The sequence below is a fragment of the Antechinus flavipes genome, chromosome 3 (assembly GCF_016432865.1).
Source record: "Antechinus flavipes isolate AdamAnt ecotype Samford, QLD, Australia chromosome 3, AdamAnt_v2, whole genome shotgun sequence".
Lineage (NCBI taxonomy): Eukaryota > Metazoa > Chordata > Mammalia > Dasyuromorphia > Dasyuridae > Antechinus > Antechinus flavipes.
This window is the reverse complement of record NC_067400.1, coordinates 593,924,316-593,944,086: the sequence shown is the minus strand read 5'-3', so window position 1 is coordinate 593,944,086 and position 19,771 is coordinate 593,924,316. Positions and strand designations below refer to the sequence as shown.

Sequence of the window (19,771 nt, the reverse complement as noted above, 5' to 3'; positions counted from 1 at the left end):
TGAGGAAGGAGAAAGAAAGGGAATGATAGGGGAAGAAAATGACAGGATGATGGGAAGGAGAAAGAGGAATGATGGGGGGAGGAGAAAAGGTAGAACACCAAGGGGAGGAGAAGGATGGGATGATGGTGGGGGAGAAAGAGAGAACAATGGGGAGGAGAAGGACAGAATGATAGCTCTGAGGCTGTTGGATCTGGCCAGGATGTTCAGGGATGGGGGACGCATAGCGATGCTTGTAGGCAGCAGGGATGCACCCGAAGCCAGGGAGAGAGTGAAGAGAAGTCAGAGTGGGGAGGAGAGGAGGCAGTCCACCGGAGGAGGTGGTGACCCCTTATCCATCTCAAGTTTGCCTTGACTGGAAGGGCTACTTCTTTGGGGGCAGGGAAGGGCACCTCCTTGGGGGTGAGGAGCAGAGTGACGGGATTGGGCTTCATTGAGAAGCCATGCCAGGCAGAGTAGCAGCAGTGGCAGAGAAATGGAGCGGCCCAGGGAGGGAGAGGCAGGAGACGAGCCTCCGGCAGGCAGGGGAGGAGGAGGAGCCATGGTCCTGTTGGCCGGCAGCATCTGCACAAGCCCTGGGGGCAGGCCCAAGCTGGTGGAGGCTGAGCCCCTCCTGTGCGGAGGGCAGGCTGGGCAGCTGCTCCTGGCCATCACTTCCTCGCATCTTGGTGGCTCTGTAGGAAGGGTGTGTGCTTGCATCTGCTCTTGGCCGTCTTCCTCTCTTCTACTCTTCTGTGTGCTCACTGCACGCTGGTTTTCTCTCCCTCCTTTCTCTTTCTCTCTCTTCTTCTCTCAGTGCTCTGACTCTGATAAAAAATGTCACCTCTGGACAGCTGTGGATTTGGGTTTCTTCATCGTGATGGGGGTCATTGGGGGCCTCCTCGGAGCCACATTCAACTGTCTGAACAAGAGGCTTGCAAAGTACCGTATGCGAAACGTGCACCCGAAACCTAAGCTTGTCAGGTATCTGCGCTGCTGCCTCCTCCTCCCTGTCTGTTGTGTCTCGTTTAACTTTGTAGGAGCCAAAAATGGAGAGGGATGGGAGCTCCCGTAAATGTGCCCTCGATTCCCCAAATTTAAAATCCAATCTAGGGAGTGTTAGGCAAAAAGCATGTCGAACAGCAGAATAAAGCCCAACTTGGGAGTTTACAAATCAGAGTTTCTATTCTTTCAGTAACTATGCTCTGGACTTGTTATTTGGAACCTTGGTCAGTGTGAATTTTGGGTCCTGACCAAAAGGGGCTCTCTCTGTCACTTCATCCCTAAGATCTGAGCATCAGGTTATATTGGGGTGTGTGGCTAATGGGCAGCTGCCCACTGACCTTCTCTCCCCCTATCAGAACACAGGAAACAGATTGCCTTAAGTGGAGGCTTTTGTAAATGCTTTTTAAAAGAGGCACGGGGTAGGGTGGAATGGGAGGAGTTTTAATAGAGAAGGATTTTCTGACAAACAAGTCTTGGGTTTTTGGTGGGGGGTTGGTTGTTTGGTTTGGTTTTTTAGAACTTTTTGTAAAAACGAGATCTGATTTATGTTTTATTCATAGAGTCTTGGAAAGCCTGTTGGTATCCCTGATGACTACTGTTGTGGTATTTGTTGCTTCCATGATTTTGGGAGAGTGCCGGCAAATATCCTCTGCAAGTCAGAGTGGTAACGACTCCTTCCAGCCACAGGTATATGCTGTTCCTCGAGCACAATGTCCCATAAGTACTTGGGGCAGATTTTGCAGACCTGTCCCGTGCCTTTGTGAAGAACAGGGCCTCAGTCCTCCTTAGAGAGTCCTTACAGCAAGCCTCAGTCAGGCACGGCCTTTATTAGAGAACACACACCGGAATTCTAGTCTGCTTTCTTATTCTGGTGAAGAGAACGAAACAGTGAAAACCTCTTTTTATTCTTATCCTTTGAGCCCAAAACAAGGAATAGTCAAGTGAGGAGCTTTCTTCTGTGTCTCCCTTGAGGCCCAGCTTAGCTTGTTCAGCTCTCTAGTCAAAGGTCCCAGAGCTTTTATCATTTTCTTGGCTCTTCTCAAAAGTTCCCCTGTGCATTTTTTTTTTAAATGTTTGTACCTGAGTACCTGAGTACCTCTCCCTCTCACTCTGAAAGACTGATTCCCAATCCTGCCTGTAATGAACTTATCTTATCATGGTTCAGTCCAGTTGCATTTCTCTGGTGTCCTTGATACCCCATGAGGTCTAGGACTTATCCCTGAGGAGATAGATTCCCTTACATTGGACTTATCCCTGAGGAGATAGATTCCCTTACATTGGACTTATCCCTGAGGAGATAGATTCCCTTACATTTTGTTCTTAATCTTCTCTCAACCTGACTTAATAACCAAATCTTTGGTCAGTAGGCATATGGTGATATCCCTCTTAATGTAAAATAATGAAGAGTCTTAAGTTCACCATCATGAATCTGCTTTTCTGTCTTTCCCACTTTATTCATATAGCCCACGGAACTGATCAGAAGATCACATGGGTCCTTCAAGACACCTGTTATTCCCTTCAGTGTTGCTTTGTGATTATCTCCATCCTCAGAAAGCAACTGTAATGCACTAGAAATTATTGGGGAGAAACTGGGTATTGGGGTGGAAATAAATAGAAAAGGGAAAGAAAACATGTACCTGAAAGAGATTTCAAAGACTTCCCTGTCTCGTTTAACATTGGCTAAAGTTTTGTAGAGGAGAAATCAACCCAGGAAAGTTGAGGGAGAGAGAAGGAAGGTTGAGAGGAGAGGAGGGAGGAGGAGAGCTCTCAAATCATGAAATTTTGAAGGCAGAGAACTATCCCAATGAGGAGAGATGGGGAGCTGCTTAAAGAGAATGACGTGAATGCACTGGGAACCTGTCAATTTGGTGTTTTCAGGAGACATAAACAAAAAATGGAAGCATAGGCAGGAAAATCCAGAAACATGGTATTTCTAATAGCAATAGGACAGAATCTTCTTCCCTGGAACTAAAGTGGCTTCTTTGAGTCAGAATGTGCTCCAGTTTCATTTGCGTATTTAAGTTTTCTCATATAGTCTAAGCCCTTTGTCTCTCCTTTGTCCTATCCATTCTTTCATAATTGCACAGGCCCTTAATACAAGGGCTGATTGTGGACCTCCAAAAAATGAACTCCCCAAAGCAACTGCGTATTTCAGTCAGTGCACTCCATGTAGGCATCTAGGTACAGAGAACAGCCTGGATTATTTTCCTTGCTTGCTTTTCTCATTTTCATAAGCATTTCCTGTAAGGAAGATGGCTTCGCCATTGGAATTGCTTGTTTATGGCACCTGGCTTCATATTTTGCTGCCCACTTCATCTCTGGTGAGAGCTTCCAGGCCTGACTTTGCCAGCACCCAGGGAGAAGACCAAAAGTGTGGCCCGGTAGTCTTGCCAGCTAACAGCTATTTGGTTCCCAATCCTCAGGTTATCTCAGAAGACGTCAATGCAAGCATCAAAACCTTTTTTTGCCCCAATGAGACCTACAATGACATGGCAACGCTATTCTTCAATCCCCAGGAATCTGCCATTCTGCAGCTTTTTCACCAAGATGGTGAGTTTCAAAAGCTGGATCTTTGCTGGCCCCACCAGCCTCACTGTGTCCCGTGCCAGCCCGGGCCTTTTGCCTGGGAAGCCCCAAGCTGGGCTATTCCCCAGGGGACCTTTCCTAGGAATTCTGAACAGATCCAGGACTTGGGAACTCTGGGTGGGTGAGCGAGGGGGTGAGATGAAATGAATGGAGGGGGTTGTTTTGGCACTTGCCTGTGTGACTTGAGCTGCTCTTTGATCTTACAGGTACTTTCAGCCCCATCACTTTGGCTTTGTTCTTTACCCTCTACTTCTTACTCTCGTGTTGGACTTACGGCATGTCGGTTCCGAGCGGCCTCTTCGTGCCCTCCCTGCTCTGTGGAGCTGCCTTTGGACGCTTAGTTGCCAACATTCTGAAAAGGTGTTCTGTGTGTATTGTGTGCATGCATGTGGTACTGAATGCATTTCTTCCCCTGCTCCCCACCCCAGCAACCTTGCAATCCTGATTCATATGTCTGACCTCATTCCTAACTAGCTACATTGGATTGGGCCACATCTATTCAGGGACCTTTGCCTTGATTGGTGCCGCAGCTTTCTTGGGTGGTGTGGTCCGAATGACCATCAGTCTTACAGTCATCCTGATAGAGTCCACCAACGAGATCACTTATGGGCTTCCCATTATGATCACCTTGATGGTAAATACCTCCTCTCCCTTCTCCAGTTAATGGGTTACTTTACCTTCTGTCTGGATTCTCTCAGATCCTTGTTTTGTGTTGCAGGTGGCCAAGTGGACCGGAGACTTATTCAACAAAGGCATTTATGACATCCATGTGGGACTGCGAGGGGTGCCGCTTCTGGAGTGGGAGACAGAAGTGGAAATGGACAAGTGAGGCAATGGTTCCATCTTATTCCAAAATTTCTGAGTAGAAAATACCTCAGGTCAGAGATCTTGGGACAGAGTAACATATGGAAACATAAGAAAGACGTCTGGGTTTAGAAAACACTAAAAGTAGACTAAGAAAATGAGTTGCTAAAAAAAAAAAAAAAAAAAAAAAGGCCGCATTTCAAAGAAAACTTTGATAGCCCAGTGTATTATTAGGCTTGTGTAGTGGCAGCACTAATAATTTTCCAGCCATGATTTTTCAAAATTGATTGTCCATAGTTTAAAATGGTGGCTTTTTTGGACACAACAAAAAAATCAATTATAAGATGGAATGATTTTTGTCTATGCCAATTGTGGAAATAAAAGAAGTTATGAGAAACAAAGTAATGAAATTTATGCCCAACTAAAAGCAATATTTCCAAAATAAAGTTATTGGGAAGATATCTTGCCTTAAATATGTATAGATAAAAACAATATTTAAAACCAATAAAGAATTGACACAAGTTTATAATACCGCTTCCTTAGTGGATAAGTGATCAAATTATATGAATAAGCAGCTCTTAAAAGAGGAAAGTCAGCAACCTGAAAAATTGTTCAAACTTTCTTATAATCAGAGAAAAAAATTAAGACAAGTTTGAATGATCATTTTTTATTTTTTGCCCATTAAGTTGGCAAATTATAATAAAAATAACATTTCTGAGCCTTTGGAGAATTAAAAGATACTGTTAAACTGCTGGTGAATTGTTGTGTTTTTTGAAGGAAAATAATGTAGTAAGAAGGAAAAATACAAAACTTCATCTTCTTTGATTGAGAGATCCTACTACTATAATTTTAGCCTCAAGATGTTATTGACAGGAAAACAATCAAACTTAATACAATTAAACTAGTTTCCAAGCACAAAAAGTATTTCAGCTACAGAAATTAGTCACTAGCTTGTTGGATTTGTTATTGGTCATGAAAAAGCCTATCAAAATACTTTGGAAAGTTTAGGAAAACCATTTATGAAACATTATTTGGGGACTGTTTGTCTAGGAGAGCAACAGGTTTTTAATTTTGATTACATGATGTGCATCAATACATTTTACAGAATTTCTGTGTATGTCCATTAAAATGCTGCATTATTAATAAGTTGATTGTTCTGTGTAACACACTGGTAATCTAGCCTAGATAAACTTTGTTTTAGGACTTCCCCAGCAGTAGAGCTGGGAGAGATGACAAATCAGTGAGTTTTTAACATAAAGGGAGTCAGAGCTCTTTGTCATCTACAACATGATTCTATTGAATATTGAAATGAAAATGTCTCTGGGAAGTAGTTCAGTGCCCTGTTAAGGCTTAGTCTCCTTTTGGAAATACCACTTCTCTAATGGGCTTGGATGTTTGCATCCTCCCAGGCTGAGAGCTAGTGACATCATGGAGCCCAACCTGACTTATGTCTACCCACACACTCGCATCCAGTCTCTGGTCAGCATTCTACGAACCACAGTCCACCATGCCTTCCCTGTGGTGACAGAGAATCGTGGCAATGAGAAGGAATTCATGAAAGGAAACCAGTTGATCAGTAACAACATAAAATTCAAGGTAAGGAAGATAGATTTATGTTGGGAGAGGGAAAAGAAAAATGAGGTTACATGTCCCTCAAACTGCTTATATTGATTGGTATTTCTTCCCCAAAGTTGGATCTGAATATCTTTGCCCCTAAACCGTATACACATAAGAAAAATAAATAAAGCCGATCTTTATTACTCCTCCTAAACTGCTAGCTCCTACGAGCAGCTCTCTATATCTGCAGGGCTGATTTTCTGAGCCTTTAATTATATACCATTTACCCCACTAGGAGAGTCTGCCTTTCTTCTCTGGCGATACCAGAGGGCTGTTTCTCATCTAAAGTTTAGTGCTGTGGAGGTTGGCAACACTAGCAGTTTGACTCAAAGAGACGGTCTGTGAGCTTCCCCTTGCACTCGTTTGGATTTTAGTCCACTTAAGCCTCTTCTCCCTCTCCTAGAAATCTAGCATTCTCACCCGGGCTGGTGAGCAGCGCAAAAGGAGCCAGTCCATGAAGTCCTATCCCTCAAGCGAGCTCCGTAACATGTGTGATGAGCACATCGCCACGGAGGAGCCGGCCGAGAAGGAGGATCTCCTCCAGCAGATGCTGGAGAGGAGGTGAGACTCCCGGCAGGGGAGGCAGGAGAGCCGGATTGCCTTCAATGCCTGTGGTACTACTCATCTCTCTTACTCTTCTGATGGTTCCTGTCTGTTCCTTCTGTAGATGAAGCGACAAGTGGTCTTTGGGGACATTGAGATGCAGATGCTGTGAAACGGATGGAGGCGTAGAGTGGACCTAAAGCGTTTCTATTTTGGTTTTGTAACAGATACACACCCTATCCCAACCTGTATCCAGACCAGTCCCCCAGTGAAGACTGGACCATGGAAGAACGCTTCCGCCCTTTGACCTTTCATGGCCTGATTCTTCGATCTCAGCTGGTCACGTTGCTGGTCCGAGGTGTCTGTTATTCTGAAAGTCAGTCGGTGAGTTCTACTTCATAATGGGCTCTGGGATTCTGGTGGCTAAATAGGCAGAAAAGAGATGTGAGTGCCCCCTGGGGAGGGAAGAAATGGGTCATCAGTGACTGTAGTTCTGTCATTGTTCCTTCTGTGGACAAAGACCCAGAGGCAGTGGCCTTCATGGCCATTGCCAGGTGTGGTCTTTGGGTCTTTTTGGTGGTCTCTGTTCTTACACTGTTGGTTTTTTCTTTTTAAAGACAGTACTTGTCCAGTATAAAGGAATTTCCTTACATTTGCTTTTTCAAAGAGAGTCACATTAATTCTGGAGAGAGCTTTTCCCCAGTAGGTTTATCAAGCAGTTCTTGTTCATGGGCTCTTTTGCCCAGTCAGTGTAACTCCTTCACTTTTAAGATTCTTAAAAGTTGTAAAAATTACTTTTTATACTTTGCTGCACAGCCCAGCTATAAGTATTGACAGAAACCTTGGGCGGTGAGCTTTATGAAGTTAGATCCAGAGGCCCCCTCCTCCAGAGCTATAACTCCCGAGTTCCTGGCATCTGGATTCCAGCTCGTGGCCCCCCAGTGTTTAATTCTCAGTCCTTGGAGGTGCAGAGTTGGGGTGGGGGGCAGACACTAATGTGCCAGATGAGCTTCCTGGTTTGTGTCTCAGGATGAGCAGCAGCTGCAGCAGGTCTGAGGAAGTGAGCTTGTGTGGTGGAAGGGGGAAGGGCAGCAGAGACAGAGCTGAGAGCGGCCCCATGCTTCTGCCCTCCTCCCCTCCCCACTTCTCACTGCTGTTGGGTAGTTGAGGAAGCAGACTCCCTAAGCTGCTCCTCTCCAGGGCCTTGTGTGTCATGTAGAGATCGTTCTGGCGACCATGGCACAGGGAGCCATGGAGGTTCTCCACGGGGGGTCTGGGAAAGAAGCAGCGTCTGAAGCAGAGAGTCAGTCACCACGTGCTGGGGGACTTCTCTACTCAGTGGGGAGCGGTGGGCACACCCGCCCGCCGGGGGCAGCCTCTGCCTGGCACTGCCTCACGGGGCACCGTCCTATTTGAATCGCAGAGCGCCAGCCAGCCCCGGCTCTCCTATGCCGAGATGGCCGAGGACTATCCTCGCTACCCCGACATCCATGACCTGGACTTGACTCTGCTGAACCCCCGGATGATTGTGGTAAGAAGGAGCGTCTCTGCAGGACTCAGGCGGTGCCGCTCGATGCATGGGTGTGGTTGGCATCTGGTGGGGGGGGGGGTCCAGATCTGGGTCCTCCCTTCCCTCAACGCACGTTAGCTTAACCCCAAGGCCTTGGTGGGGAGGGGGGCTAAGGAGTGAAGGGACTGCAGCACTCGCACGCGCAGAGGCTGGGCTCTCGCCCAGGGATTGCGCCCCTCGGTCTCCTCTCCTACCAGGCCTCTGACATCCGAGGTAATCCGTTATGCTTTCTTCCTCAGGACGTCACCCCTTACATGAACCCGTCGCCATTCACGGTCTCGCCCAACACGCACGTCTCCCAAGTCTTCAATCTGTTCCGGACGATGGGCCTCCGGCACCTGCCGGTGGTGAACGCAGTGGGGGAGGTGAGTCAGGGCTCGGTTCGGAGCCATGCTCCGGGGCCTCCACCAGTGAGGAGACACTGCGGGCAGCGGGCCCTGTCTCTGCGGAGGGAGGACGTGCCCCAGAAACGATCATAGTCTGCGATGGCAGTCCATGAAGGGAGCACTGGGGGGTACACAACAGAGCGGAGGGGGAAGCGGCAGGGGCTGAGGGCTGTGAGTCAGCTGCGGGCTCTGCCTCCAGCCCGTGCCCTGGGCGGAGACCTGAGGTCTGGCGCAGAGCTTGCACGCGTGCACTCATCACCTTGTGTACCAGCAGGACCGAGTCAGCGACAGACCCCAGGGGTCGTGGCTGGGGGGCTTCCTCCACGCCTTGGTGGGCCCCCTGACCCGCTCTCGGGGGACAGCAGCAACATCGCCTGTGGTCCGACACCGACTTGTTTGGGAGTCACTGCTGACTCTCTTGCAGGGACTGGCCTGGGGGTCAGAATCCCTAAGGCAAAGGAGGCAGGGCCGGGGCGGGGAAGCACTGGGCGCATTGAGAGATTAGCACGCGTTTCTGGAGCTTTTACCCCTAGCTGGGCCTTTTGCTGGACACAGGGGATACAGACCGACTGAAACAGCATTTAGAGCAGTGAGTGCAGGCAGACCCTGGTTTTACCCCAGGACTGATAAGAGACTGCTGCACCCCCTGAGCCCGAGGGCAGCGCGGTTGGGCAGTAAGCGGAGGGACACCGACACGGGCTGGGCCCTGGGTGTGGGAACCTCCCTTGGCAGGCAGTGGGCGCCGGAGCCACTGAAGACTGCCGGGCCAGGTCAGTGACGGGGGCAGAGCTCTGGGCTGGGGGCTTCAGCCAGCCTTCCCGGGCCGGCCAGCAGGCGTCCCCAGCTCCCCACAAGCAGCCTCAGCTCTCCAGGGCCGCTCTGGGCCTCTATTGCTGCTTCTTTCAGACTCAGCTTGTCACATAGTCTTCTCCTTGTCCCAAGCCTGTCCCCCGTCCTGCTCGTCCATCCGAGCAGGAGGATTCCCTCTACATGCTCTCGGGTTTCTTAGAGATGCACGGTTCTTCCTTGAGCGAGGCCGACGTCCCACGGAGGTGTGTCGGTCCTGGCTGCTAGTTGAGCTCTTGGAAATCTCCTCAATCAATAAATGCTGATTAAGTATCTATTGGAGTGACCAAGAGACAACAGGCTTATTTTTTATTTGTCTAGAAACTGGGTATTTCCTGAATTAAATAATTCTTTTTTTGTGATGGGTTTGTTTTTGTTTTGGGTTTTTTTTTTTTTTTTTTTTTTGCTGAGGCGATTAAGTGACTTGGCCAGGGTCACACAGCTAAAAAGTTTTACATGCCTGCGGCCAGATTTGAACTGAGGTCCTCCTGACTGCAAGGTTGGTGCTGTGTCCACTGTGCCACCTAGCTATCCCTGTGATGTTTTGTTTTTGTTTTTAATTATTTAACTGTTTATTTATTTAAACAAATTTACTTTTCCCCCAATTACAAATTAAAACAGTTTTTAAAAATTGTTTTGAATTCCAAATTTTCTGCCTCCTCCCCCAAGAGCCCCCCAGGTAGTCAGCATTTGGATATAGGTGCAGTCATGATCAACATGAAATGAGTATTTCTTCAGACTGGTATCATTATTGTAAACAAGCATTGAGTTATCTTAGAGGTTGGGGATCAAATGAGATGATGCTATTTGGAGGCTGTGAAATGCAAAACAAGTACTGGTGCTATCATTAGTAGTAATATTATTAGCAGCAGCAGCAGCAGCAGCAGCTTTCTGTTCCCCAGGTTACTCTGGCAGAGCGAATTCTTGTCATTTTTATCCATCTTATCTGTGAATTCCTCAAATAACTCTTGGGCTTTTTTTGTTCCCACCCAGATTGTTGGGATTATTACAAGGCACAACTTGACGTATGAATTTCTCCAAGGAAGACTAAGACAGCACTATCAGACCATCTGACCTCCACCACTCGCGCTCCAGTTACAAGGCAGCCCATCCTCTCCTGGGGCGAGCCTCAGGGTGACTCATTTACATTCTGCCCTGGACCTCAGCTCTCCCAGCGTGGAGGATTCACCAGTTGGTTTTACCCACGTACACACAAAGCTGGGATTGTCAATCATTTAACTGGTCAGAGAGGTGAGGGGTTTTAGTTCACAGCAGAAACGCTGCCCGGCAGAGAGACTTCCCTGGCTGCTATCTCCTTCCCCTCTCACACACTTCCTTGTCATCAGATGTTGACACTGGCCCCGGGCTCTTCAGCTCTCCCCGGGGACCAGAGGTTTAAAGTGCTCCCTCCTGAGCCCTGTCCTCCCCACTATGGAGGAAGCTCAGCATTTCATCCCGGGCGCTCCTCCTCCATCGCTGCTTTCCTGCTGCAGCTGATGCCTTAGTCGAGGAAAGGGGATTTTTGGCTTCGGCAGCACTGCTGTACTGCCAGCTGTAAAATGAAGCGAATAACTGCTGTGAGGAAGCGAGAACCTGACAGAGATTCCTTCTCAGTGTGTGATTCTTAGCTTGGTCCCCTGCTCTTTCTTTTGTGATTCCACTGTCATGCTTTCTTGGAGTCAGGGAGTACTCTGACAGTGGCCCCTGGCCTTGTGTGTGCTGCTAGGACATTCCAGAAAGGTAGGAATTAGAACAGGAGTCCTGGCGTTATGAAAGGAGTCTCGGTGAGGATATCAGGGATGCACACCCTCAGCAGGGAGTCCCCTTCGGGCCAGAGCTGCTCCCTCTACGTCTGTCTCCCGGCTCCCTTCCACCCTCCATGTTTCCAGTTGCCTTTGGGCCCCTTACAGCTTAGACTTGCCCTGCCGATGTGAAGTGAGTAGATAGGATGCTCCCAGCCCCTTTTCTTCTCCAAAGATAACTAAGCAAAAGCATCTTTAGTTCCATCAGTTTTCTGGGGGAAGCAGCCCAAAGGCTTTTCTCATCATTCAAAGTTGTCCAGGAGAGCAGGGCACCCGTGAGTCTGAAATTGTGTAGGCTTTTTACATGATGGCAGAAACTCGATGGGTGAGGGCTTAAGCTGCTGACCCTGCTGGGCTTGTGCTGAGTGAGGGGGAAGATGAGACCTGAGCTATGGCGAGGGGCCCTCCCCTTCCTCCTTTGACCCCAGAGCTGATGTGCTCACAAAGGCTTTGTGCTCCTCACGTTGCCCTGAGTTGTCCTGCCGGCAGCACAGGTAGCTAGGAGTCCCCCAGACTTCTCTCCCTTTCTGATAGTTCACAGTTCTCCTCCAGGCTTTGGATTAAAAGCACCACACAGCAGGCAGCCTCACCTCATCTCTGGTAGCCGTTACTCACTTGCTCCACTTCCGCTGGAGCAGCTCCTTCTCTGAGCGGGACACCGGCTGGTCAGGCGTTGGTGGACGGGGCCTCCCGGTCCTTCTGCTGCTCCTTCCAGCTGTGTCCTCTGAGCTGGCCGCCCACGTGATGCTTACATCCCCTTTGACCCAAGATATCATGAATGGCATCCTCTGCTTTTAGTTTTTTCCTCCTCCCTAGAAAGTGAGCTGCGCGCTTGCTTCGGCTCCTGTTTCCCTCCGTCACTGCTGCAAAGGCCTGGCCTGATGTCCGATTTGGGAAGTGGCGTCAGTCCCGGCTCGTAGTTCGTTTCTTAAAATCAGCACATCTGAAAGCGAATTTCCCTAAAGAGCAAGGTGCTCTTGTGAATCCTGCGGGTCTGACTTGGATTCAGTTTGCCCGAGGTTCTTTATCACTTTGACCAAAATTACTGTAACTTGTTCCTAAATTACTCAGTTTTTCTGGATGGAGAAAAAATTCCCCATCATCCAGGAAATTTCTAGGACCAAAATGCCAGATCCCTTTGAATTGGGTATCTGTGTCTGATTGTGAAATCGGTTAACTACTGTGGTGACCACCATTTTAACTTGTGAAAGAGTCCAGATGCTAGTTTTCACTTCCTTTTTTCATTTTTTTCCTTTTTAAAAATCTCATTACGATTGACCAAGAGCTTTGAAAACCTATTGCACTACAAAGACTGCACAGACCAGGAGAATTACTCTCCATTGAACAGGAATCTAAGCCCTCGTGTTTTTCCTTCCCGTCTACCTCTCACACTGAAAGCGACGGGTTCCCCTTTGTGGTCTGCCTTCTCATCTGGACAGCAAATCCATCTGGCCTTGCCCCGAGGTTACCTCAGTGTAGCAATGCTGGCATTTCCCACCCCAGTGCACAGACTCTCAGATTAGGGGACACCCCCAAGAAAGGTTTTTCTGCTGTCACTGTGGCCTAGAAGGCAAATCCGGTGGAGTCTGAACTGACCAAGACTGGAGCATCCCAGATCGTTCTTCGTGAGGGTTCCAAGCTCTTTGGGGCCCTATGCTCCTTTTCCTCACTCAACTCTTTTTTATCACCCTCTTCTGGAAAGCTTGAAGGCAATAGCTTCTCCACCTACAAAAGAGAGAATGTGAATCTCAGGCTTTGAGTCACCCTCAAGCATCTGTGGAAGAAACCAGCGTTTTACATTCTCAACACAGCCTCCAGGCTCTGTGGGCTGGCACCTTAAGCACCACAGTGTAAGATGATTTTTTTTTTTTTTTTTGCTTTTCTCCCCGACGACGTGACGCCAGGATTCCCCACAGCCGGGGTTTTCTCTCACTGAATGTGGAAGGAGGACAAATGAAGAAGCCACACTCCCTGGCTGATGACCTAATCAGATCACTTGTTTATTTTAACTAACAGTTTCTGGTGTAGAGCTGATAGCTAGATGAAATTGTGTTTGCGGATATTGCTCTCTGATGCTGTTCTGATGCAGACCCGAGCAACGATGTGCACCCAGTGGCGGGACGGTCCTAAAGAAAGGGTTTCTGGGGCCCCTCCTGAGAACCCGTGCAGTGTTCATGTGCAGTATTAGTATTGCCTTGCAACAGTCATTTCAATGGGAACTTTTTTTTTCTGTTTGCACTGTTTATAAAATAATGTAAGCTAATTCCATTGTGTATATATAGTATTTTTTTTAATTTGTACAAAAAATATTTTTATTTGAACTTTTGGCACTTGGAAGTCCTCATTGTAACCATAACATGTCTGAGAATAAAATTGTCTGTGTCCTTCACTCTAGTTCCTGTGATGCTTTTTAATTATCTTTTTTTTTTGTAGTCAATACATAAAAATTATGAATCTGGGGGGGAGGGGTTTGGTTTGTTTTTCATCCTTGGTTCTCTGAGAGAACCAGTGACATCAAGAAAGTGATGTCTTGACTTGCAAGTGAATTGTATTTAAGTGAAGAAGAGCTGTGCAAAGTCACCAGCCTCTCTCTTCTTCAGTCACCCGAGTCCAATGGCAAGACCTCGGTCAGGATGACTAGCGATAGCCCCCGGGATAGTGGGAGAATCCGGCCTTTTAATCTCTTCCCTAGGTCTCAGTTTGTTGGAGGCAATACCCGTATTTGCCTTCTCAAAAGAATCAGTAAAATAAAGTGGGATTATCTAGACTCGATGCTCTGCCAGACAGATTTCTGGCCCAGAGCTCTCCATGTTGGATTATATTTGAGGATCAATTTGTCTTCATTTAAAAGCCACCCATTTAGTCCCCATCATTCCGATAGCTTCTGGTCACTTCCAGTTTCTTACCACGGGGATAATGAGGTATGGGACATGTTGACAACTTAATGTCAGAAAAAAGCACCAAGATACTGTCCCACAGTTACAGTAAATATCCTGCAATGTATTTGCATGTGTCCCTCTTGGTCAGCCCCTCTTATCTATTACTTTCTGTATCAGGAGCTCTGAAGAATGTCGCAGGAAGGGCTCAGGAATTTCCCCTATGTGTCCCTAGGGAAAAGAAAGTAGGAGTGGAGTGGGCATGTTGTTGTATTTCATTAGTCCCTAGGAGGATTCGTCCTGGCAGACCTGATGATGAAAGTACCTGTGTGCATTTGAAGATGAATGTATTGCTCTGCCATCTCATTGGCTTTTGGAAAACTGGACGAGTGATCATGAGGAAGGTTACAGCCTTCCGAACTAACAGTCTGTTACCTAAGATGAAAAATCAGAACAGCAAAAGACATTAGGAAACAGTTGGAGAATAGAGTGCTGGAAAGGACATTAGGGACCTTGGCATCTCACCACCTCATTTTGTAGGGAACACTTTGCCCCTTCCCCAAGATCAGGAAAGCAGTTACCCGGGTGACATGCCATCCACGACAAAGATGGAAATCCCTCCATCTCTGGAACGCGATCCAAGGGCTTTGTCCTCTTTACTGCCTCCCTTACAGGCGAGACCTTTTTCTACTTTGTCCTAAAGAGATGTGGGGCTTTTCCCTTTGGGATATCATCAAGCTATTCCTAAACAAGGTCAATAATGAGTTTGAAAGAAAGGGCCGCGTTCCTGACAGCAGCCTCTGCTCTTGGCCCTCTTAGTTCTAAGTGCTCATCATCTTCCACCTGCTGTCTGTGATGAAGTGGGTAGGATAGCTCACCATCCCTTTTTGCTTCCTTCCAGCACTGAGACTAATGATTGCAGTATTCTTTGTCCTTTTTCTCTCTCCACATTTCCATACTTAAGTACAAGGGAGCCAACCCTGGTCTCCAGCCAAGAAGTTAGTAAGCCTTTCTCATTTTGCACTTGATCAGAGCACCCAAATGAAACACGGTTTTGATTCTGCCCTCAATCTAGTTCTACCCACTAACTGAAAATAGTGCCAAGCTAGACCAGCCTCAGAGTCCACGAAGTATGCCTGATGTTAGCTCCTGTCATTGCCTCATTAGGAGCATGTATATGACACTTGTGTGTAAAAAGAAATAATAAAAATGGAAAAAGAAGAATTGCACAGAAAGGGGAAAACCATACGAAGATCAGCATTAGCCACAACAGGAGAAAAACTGCTCTTTAATCAGTCTAAACAAATGGCCATATTTTTCTTTGCTTCTGTAGATATTATGAGGGGAGACTCTTCGGCTTAATTGTTTACTTATTTTCAGAAAGAAAGAAGATTTTGCTATCTAAACAAGACTCTAGGAATAGACCTGAATTCCCCACTCTTTTCCCCCAGGAAACAAAAAAAAAAAAAACCACACCAGCCAGTGACTGTTTCTGTCCATGGTGCTGAAGTTTATTCGTCTTTGAACTGCTTAGGATTTAAACTCAGATTTAATACAGAGGCAAAAGCCACCATTACAGCATTTTGTCTACATTCAAAATTATATTTGTGAAATGGCAAAAGAAAGCTGTAGTTTGAACCAGGAGCACATTCAAAGTCCAGTTGGCTGACAACAAATGGACAAAATAAAGCAAAGTCCCAAAGGATTTGAAGCTTCTGTGGCTCTGACTGGGTCCAGCATGTTTTCCTCTTTGTACATTATCTTCAGAACTACAAAGAGAAGACAGATGTTTCATTAGCAGTATTCCAGCTAGATGACTCAGAGAAGGTAGCGTGAAGTTGGAACTGATGGCAGGTACAAAATGGACAAAGAATAAAGACTGTCCTTGATCCCCTGGCTGGGCTTTCCGAGACAGTTGAAACCATAAAGGGCAATTAAATAAATTATCACCTATTCTATGGGCAACTCCACCTCACTTAAATCCAATTCACAAGCAAGTTAAGACATCACTCATCATCCACTATTTTAACCCCAACATCATGATATCATTAATCCTTTTAAAAAACGAGGGACCACCACCGACAACAACCCATTCTATTTGACCCTTCAGTCACATAGCACTATAAAAGAAAATAAATTGACGTCATTCCTATTACAGAACAATTTGCTCCTATGAAAGTTTTAATTCTTTAGTATCATTGGTGATACTTATCTCCTTGGAGAATCAAGTATGATTTTACAGCTTTACATACTATAGCTACAAATAGTCCCAAAGGCAAAAATCATATATTTCAAAGGGGAAAAGAACCTAGTTCCTGCATCTATGAGAATTTCACTTAGTAGGGAGCCCCTCTACCTCTGCTTGAATTTTGAAATAGCCATATGTCTTTCTTCTTCCTATCCCATTCCCACGGCTCCTTACCCTAAAACTGTTGCAGCCAAGTCCACTTTGGGCTCCTATTCTGTCAATCCGGCCCCCAAAGCAGCTGGAGGACCTCCTCAGACTACGAGGGGAAGTCAAGAGTGCCCGAAGCTTATTCTTCAGGAGGGCAGATCTTTCAGATTGCTCCCAAGTGCCCCGGTTGAAGACTCCCTCCCGCTGGGCTGGGCTGACTTCCCCACTCCAGGAAGAGAGGGGGCTAAGTGCTTCTCCAGCCTCCTCATTCTGCTCATTAAGTCCTTGTGAGGGCATGACCTCATCTTCTAAAGGTATCTTGTCCTCCAGGCGGTCCAACAAATTCTACAAATAAAAAGGACAAAGAGAAGGAGTTTGAGTTCCTTACATTGAAGGAAAGTGACATCTTTCAATCGGCATCATACCAAACTACCTCCTCTGGTTGCTATTGTCCCTGCCAAGTCTCTGGACCTACCTTTAAATCCACTAGGTCATTATTGGACACAGGAATGGCTTTGGTTCGACCTTGAAGCTGCAAAGTCAGAAGGAGGAGGATGCTGATGGAGATGGTAGTGAAGGAGCCCATGCTGTGATTGGTCGTCAGTCTCAGTCAGCCAAACGCTGTCTCTTCTCTCTCCTCTCTGCTCTTGGTCTTCTGACCCTGTTCTCTTCTGCCTCCCAGTCTGCCTCTTTGCCTTTTTATATCCCACTCCGGCACCCTGAGACCGCCCAAGGGACGTACCCCTCCCCATTCTGTCACTTGTAGTGATAAAGAACCGGAGCGAGGAGCCAACAGAAGATGTCCTTTTAAAGTTATCAGTCCAGTGCAGACTGTCACAACCCCATTGTAGAGGTGGCTTCTGCACTTCAACGGTTGTCACAGCCTCAGGAACCCTAGGCTGCAAGAGTCACATTCTTGTTGATTGGACTTGAGAGGTTTCACACTTTGAAGGTGTGAGAGGAACCAAAAAAAATCCTTGATTATCTCACAAAGATGCCTAGGGATTCTTTGCTTCCTCGTCGTGGAAACAATTTAGGAAAACAGGATGGCTAGCCAGTACTCATCTCTCCCCAAGCTTGCTGCTCAGATGCTAGTGAGGTCCAAATAAGGACAGGAAAGAAGGAAATTGCAGGCAACCTTCGACCAAGGGAAAGAGTGCCAGCTGACACAAACTAGCCTGGTTGCTTGGGGGCAGTTTTATACCCTTTTCCACTCAATTCAGATTCCTCTTCCTGAATGTGGACTCTCAACTGAGGCCCTACTTCCAAGCAGTTGGGTAAAGCAGAGATGGGGGTTTGGGAGTTGTTTTTTCCCCCTAGACTATGAAATCAGGACCAAGGATAGAATGTGAGATATACCCCATGGGAAAAACATCCCAAGCATTCTGCCCCCACATATCAACACCAGAGAATATGTTCCTGACATTGCTATCTCCCACTCATCAGCTCCATAGTCTTATTTTTCCATCACTTTTCCCCTCATGTAAGGTACTGATGGGGATGATTATTAACTTAGAGAAGGCCAGCATCATCATTCCATTGCCATGTGGTAGTCAGAAGTCTGGAGTTTGTACGGAACTCTAGCCTTGCCAGAAAAAAAAAGTCAATGGGATGGACTAATGTGGAGAGAGCTTTGTGGTGCATATTGTCTCCTAGATGCCTCTCTACCTTACTTCAGCTGCTGCAGGCAAGCAATAGAACTTAGGACCCCCATTTCTCGTGAAAGACTAACAAGGAATCAACATAAAACTGTCAGGCACTGTACTAGACACTAGCATTTTCTAATCTTATAGATTTAGAGTGAAAAAAAGAATCCAGTGAGTTCAATATGTTCATTTTAATACATCAGGAAACTGAAGCAGACAAAGTGACTTGAACAGGGTCACACAGCTAGTGAGTGTTTGAGGTGAGATCTGAACCCAAGTTTTCCTGACTCCAAGTCCACCATTCCACAATGCCTCTTTAATTCAGTAGGCACTTATTAATCACCTCCTGTGTGCAAAGCACTGTCTAAGGTAGAATACAAATTGAGAAAGATAATTAACCAGAGATGTGGTTAGAATACTTGATTGGAACACAAAGTTTTGCAAGGGTGAATGTTGAAAACTATGCATATGTTTTGAAAATAGAAAAAAAAAACCTTTAAAAAAAGGAGAATTTGCTTGGAATTTGAAAAGCTAGAACCTTTTACACAGCAACCCAAATCACAGAATCTCAGATTTGGAAGGTACCTCAGAAACCATTTATTCTAACCTACAGATGAACCAAAATTCTTTCTATAATGCCCCTCTTTCAGGAAGCTCTCCTTGATTGATATGAGCCATGATCCAAAATTAACCATTCAAAGTCCTTCTATCACTCAATACAATCTTGGAATGGCTGTCTACCTTTGTGTGGCCTTTCCTACCTTTTAAATTGTGAAGTCTCCTGAGAGGAGGTACCATGTAGTCATTACGTACACATATACCTAGCACATTGTTACATGCTTTATAGATGATCTAAGTACTTAATTGTTTGACTTTTCTTAATCCTGGTCATAGTGAGCCTTGGACTTATCCTGCCCTATCTCTGCTTCTCAGAGAACACAATGACCAGGTCAGTTAGGTACACTAAGCTTGTTTGCATCACAGAGCCACAAAATCTGAAATGTGTAAGGGGCCTCAGAGACTAGCTAATTTAACCTATACTTGAATAAAAGAAGTCTCCATTTATATGAATTCTAAAAAGCCATCCTCTAGATTCTAGTTGAACACCTGAGTCAGTTTGTTCCATATTCAGAGAACTGTAATTGTTAAAAAAAAAAAAAAAAAAAAGGTTTTCCTGTTATCAAACCTAAATCTGCCTCACAGCAACTCTTAGCCATTCCTTCTGGTTCTGCTCTCTGAAGCAAGACTAATCCCTCAAATACCAGAAGAGATTTGCCACGTCTTCCTGAGCTTTATTGTCTCCTCTGGACTAAATATCCAAAGTCCTCCAGTGGAATTTGATGTTTTTTTTTTCTTTTTTAAAAAATATTTTTCTAATAACGATTGAATCTATAGTATAACAATCAGAAATATTCCTGGATCTTTAGATTTCAGGGCTTTGGGAGATGAGGAGGAAGAGGAAGAGAATGACTAGTATTTACTTGATGCTTTAAGGTTTGTAAAATGTTATTTGATCCACAACAACCCCAAGTATTTAGTGCTATTATTTTATCCATTTCACAGAAGAGGAATCTGAAGCAGAAACAGTGAAATGGCTTGCCCAGTGTCCCACAGTTAATAAAAGCTCAAGGTAGAATTGGAACTCAGATCTTCCCAATTCTAAGTCCAACACTCAAGCTATCTAAACTCCCATTGATGAAAAATGTGATACTGAACCAT

General features: G+C 46.1%; 2 protein-coding genes across 2 annotated transcripts in view; one reads left to right on the top strand and one right to left on the bottom strand.

Moving 5' to 3' along the window:
- Window positions 1-13,524, top strand: part of CLCN6 (chloride voltage-gated channel 6) — a 32,711-nt gene extending 19,187 nt beyond the window's left edge. The window contains exons 12-23 of the mRNA XM_051988533.1: window positions 794-960; window positions 1,542-1,668; window positions 3,405-3,531; window positions 3,774-3,927; window positions 4,042-4,201; window positions 4,286-4,392; window positions 5,781-5,967; window positions 6,392-6,549; window positions 6,759-6,915; window positions 7,955-8,062; window positions 8,341-8,466; window positions 10,327-13,524. Coding sequence (XP_051844493.1) covers window positions 794-960; window positions 1,542-1,668; window positions 3,405-3,531; window positions 3,774-3,927; window positions 4,042-4,201; window positions 4,286-4,392; window positions 5,781-5,967; window positions 6,392-6,549; window positions 6,759-6,915; window positions 7,955-8,062; window positions 8,341-8,466; window positions 10,327-10,407 — 1,659 coding nt within the window. The 3' untranslated portion in view covers window positions 10,408-13,524. The remainder of the gene's footprint in view (window positions 1-793; window positions 961-1,541; window positions 1,669-3,404; window positions 3,532-3,773; window positions 3,928-4,041; window positions 4,202-4,285; window positions 4,393-5,780; window positions 5,968-6,391; window positions 6,550-6,758; window positions 6,916-7,954; window positions 8,063-8,340; window positions 8,467-10,326) is intronic.
- A 1,976-nt stretch (window positions 13,525-15,500) lies between these two features.
- Window positions 15,501-17,087, bottom strand: NPPA (natriuretic peptide A). Its single transcript, XM_051991402.1, has 3 exons — window positions 16,882-17,087; window positions 16,434-16,751; window positions 15,501-15,780 (listed from the first exon to the last, which is right to left on the bottom strand). The coding sequence occupies exons 1-3, from the start codon at window positions 16,990-16,992 to the stop codon at window positions 15,775-15,777; spliced, it is 435 nt and encodes a 144-aa protein (XP_051847362.1). The 5' UTR covers window positions 16,993-17,087; the 3' UTR covers window positions 15,501-15,774.
- Between the last annotated feature and the right edge of the window lie 2,684 nt (window positions 17,088-19,771).